The sequence below is a fragment of the Eretmochelys imbricata genome, chromosome 1 (assembly GCF_965152235.1).
Source record: "Eretmochelys imbricata isolate rEreImb1 chromosome 1, rEreImb1.hap1, whole genome shotgun sequence".
In the NCBI taxonomy this organism is placed as follows: Eukaryota; Metazoa; Chordata; order Testudines; family Cheloniidae; genus Eretmochelys; species Eretmochelys imbricata.
The window spans coordinates 311,206,216-311,210,130 of NC_135572.1; the positions used below are offsets into that span (position 1 = coordinate 311,206,216).

Here is a 3,915-nt window from a genome sequence, read left to right on the forward strand (position 1 = left end):
TAATTACTTCCCAGGAAGGACAGTATTAAATGTTTTAAATGTCAGAAAAATAAATGAATATCAGCCGTTTGATTAAAAAAATAGGCAATATCTGACGTGTTTGCAGCAGGAGCTTTTTCTTAAAATGCCTCCAAGGCAAAATTTTATTTAGTCACAAAAAAGGAGAAGCCCATTATACTATTTATCATTGGTTGATACCATATGATTTGTAACACCCTTACAAAATTTTAATTTTGTATGATTAGCTGTGCATCATTAAACAACAGCCTTGCATAAGATATGCTGTAAAATTCTGACAGAATCAAGATAGTGAATATTTTAAATAAGGCTGTATAGTCATCCATGGTTGTCAAAGCAAGATAATAGGAAATATAGAGCGGAGTGTGAAATCCTGCCTTCATTTAAACTGGTTTTATAGGTAGACTTTAAAATGTAGTCGTTCATAAATGCTATTGACCATGCTGCATGCATGGTATGTTATTTGTCTGTTAAATGTAACCACACAAAGATTGCTTATAGAAATCATAATTTCAGTGATTAGCATCTGTATGAAATCAGAATTTGTATTGCATTTCTTGGTAAATGACTATGCACGTTTTTTTCCCCTTCCTCTAAAGATGCTGTCTGTGTAATTGGCAGAGAGGGACATCTTGATAATGGAAGTGTGAAGGTGTAACGTGTGTGTTAATTGATACTTCTTAATCACTTTTAGGTATTAAGTCATGATGCAGGAATCTGCAACAGAGACAATAAGCAACAGTTCAATGAATCAAAATGGAATGAGCGCTCTAAGCAGCCAATTAGATGCTGGCAGCAGAGATGGAAGATCAAGTGGTGACACGAGCACTGAAGTAAGCACAGTAGAACTGCTTCATCTGCAACAACAGCAGGTAAGTTTTGTTTTGCTTAGTGTTTGTTCTTAAACAAATAAAGATGTTTCTTTACTTACATCCTTATATAGATCTTGTGTATGTAAAGTATTGTGTAAGCCAAAGAGTACAATGCATTATTTGTTGTTGTTTCTGTGCATGGTAATGCTGAAATACAAAGATATTGTTTTCATATTAGTAATATCTTTCTAGCACTGTTGTACAATACATGTGCTCTTTTACTAATTAGGTTTGCATAACATATTTATAAAAGTTGCTATGAAGCTTTTTAGTAAATGTTTTTAGAACCTCTAGTTTACTGTGTGATACTGTGATGTAAAATGTGATACTTACTGTTCCACCAGAGGGCCACATTACTTGATACTTTGCTTGCTTATACAATGAATTGTTCCAAAGTCTGAGCTAAGGTGAAGGGCTCAGAGTGACTTCTCACAACACAGATGCTCTGCTGTGATAGTTATAAATACAAAATACTGATTAGTTAAAATCTCCTGAAAGACAAGGTCTGCATTTTATTTTATATATGTGTTGATATTGCTGAAATGCCTTCCATATATTTATAGAAGGAGGCAAAAACTTTTATATAGATATTTCCATTTTGACATTTTGAAGTTTTGTTTCTTGTATATGCCATCTGACTGCAGTTTATGCTTCTAAAACTAGAAAAATAAGCTGCTTACCAACTAAAAAGAGTGTTTCTATTAAAAGTCAATTAATTAACAAGTACAGTTGATTAATTTTGTGTCACTGTAAGGTTTATTTTCCTTCTAACCATATGCAAACTTAATCTCTTCTACTTTGCCTCCAGTGTGTAAGCCAAAATCAATTTAATTGGTAAGCATCTGGGAACTGATCTTCCGAGGTGCTGAGCACCTCTTTTAAGCTGCTGGATGCCTTCGACACTCACTCATATCTGTAAATTAGGCCCCCACTCTCAGCATCTTTCAGGATTTCGCCTTAATTTGTAAATATTGATTTTTTTTTTATTAGCAACACCTGGATTTGCTTACTGAAGAGAAAGCAGCATCACTTAATGTGAAACAATCTAAAAAAGCAGGTTTGGAAGAAAAACATTTATAGTAGTATACATAAATTACTCAAATTTGGGCCTCTGAGATAACACCAGGGCATAGTGACTTTTAAAAGTTAGTTGTTCTTAATGCTAAAATTAAACAGTTTCACTAGGTACTTTGACTATTTAATATTTGCAATAATGACAGAAAGTGTGGAAAAATTAAATAAAATAGTTATGGTTGAAATCTGAGAAGTTAAGACTCTTACATCTGTGCATTCTTTCAATTGCAAGTGTATTTTATTTTAACAGCTGAACACTTACTGTATTACAGTGTGAGGAAATGTATTTTTCAGTGCCCCCTAAATACTTAGATGTCTTAAAACTATATCTTTTTTACATTTTATATTATTTTCATATGAAAAGCAGGTGCCTTTATTTAACAATTTGAAATTGTTAATGTTTAAATATTTATTAAACTTCTAAGAAATAGGTCATTGAATATGTAAAAATGATTTAAAAACCAAATGTAACTGCAGTGCTTAACACCACAAAGCATATCAACAGAATAATATGCCACTTACATGTTACTCAAAGCAGCAGCCCTAGATGTTTGTAGCTCATTTGTCCATATAGTCACAGATTCCAGCAGATAGCATTTGCAAAGACCACAGAGAATAACAATTGACGAAGAAAATATCCAGTAGAGTATTAATAACAGACAGGTTCTGAGGGGACAGGCTTAGAAGTGACAATCTTTTCTTCAAAACTGTGATTATATCTTAAATAAGCAGACAGGCAAAGTAAAACTGTGGGTACACTTAATAGGACTCAGGAGGCATTTTATGATAGGGTCTGCACCATAGGATTTAAAAACCACCTGAGTTTGGTGTATAAATCCTTCTACAGAACATGTTGAAGTAAAACGTAAACATGGAATGTGATGTCCTTTAGGTGATTTGCATATCTTTATACTACATTTCTTTGTATTTTCCCCCTTAAATGTTATTTAAAAGAAAAATGTAAGCTGTGTTTATTGTTACCATTGTAGTAACTTTCTAGATCAATACTTTTCTTATGTGAGTTACTAGACAGATATTTAAAAGTACAATAAATCTGTATTTATTTTTCTTTGTTTTTTTTTTTTTAATATGCACTTGCAGAAATCCAATGTACTAATGTCATAATTTAGGGTTTGTTTGTTTTTTCTGGCTTCCCTGTGTCACCTTAATGTGAGCCTTAAAATAAACTCATTGTTTATCGTGGTTCTATCTCTTATGTGTAAATAATAATGTGAATTGCTGTTGCTTTTAACATAAGTGTATTTCCTGCAACTGGACAGTTAGTTAAAGTGTTGCTAATACAACAGAACAGGTAATTGAGCAAAGTAGAATTAAGAGATGAGTTTTTCAACTTGGCATGAATATTTACTGGTTAAAGTTAAACATGATGATTGACGCTTATATACAAGGAGTAACTGAGATTACTTTAAATTGCTTAATGAGATAGGACTGATCGGTTAGCTGAAACATCTTGTTCAACATTTGATTGATCAGAAACTGGTAGATTTACTTAAAGTAAACCAAGTTAAAATATCTGTCTCCATTGAGGCTTTTGTGTGGAATTTTTTTGGAGTTTGGACAGTCCTGGTTTTGGCTTGATTAATTATATTGCTGTGATGCTTATATAGGATTGGGAAGTTTGACTTAAATAAGACAGTTATTCTTCATCCATGTATCAAGACAGATTGACAGTATTCTATAATATATTGTTATATGTACTTGATGATAAATGGTTTGGGTACTTTCACAAGTCATCAGGTCGGCTTTAAAGATATATGGCTACACTGTAAGCAGCTTTTTATCCTAGTGCTGATATTTATCAACCTGTAAATATTGTTAAAGTGAACATATAGTTTTAATATTGAAAATGTGATACAATGGATGTAACCAGTTCAAAGTTTTTTTTCTTATTTAAATTTTGTGGTATTATCAGAAAATTAATAGCCAAAAA

The 3,915-nt window shown here is 32.1% G+C and overlaps 1 protein-coding gene across 22 annotated transcripts in view; it reads left to right on the top strand.

Annotated features, from left to right (window-relative positions):
• The first annotated feature begins 722 nt into the window (after positions 1–722).
• Positions 723–3,915, top strand: part of FOXP2 (forkhead box P2) — a 240,421-nt gene continuing 237,228 nt past the window's right edge. For all 22 annotated transcript variants that reach the window (XM_077807815.1, XM_077807820.1, XM_077807822.1 and 19 more), the window contains exon 1: positions 723–890. In XM_077807815.1, the coding sequence (XP_077663941.1) occupies positions 723–890 (168 nt within the window). The remainder of the gene's footprint in view (positions 891–3,915) is intronic.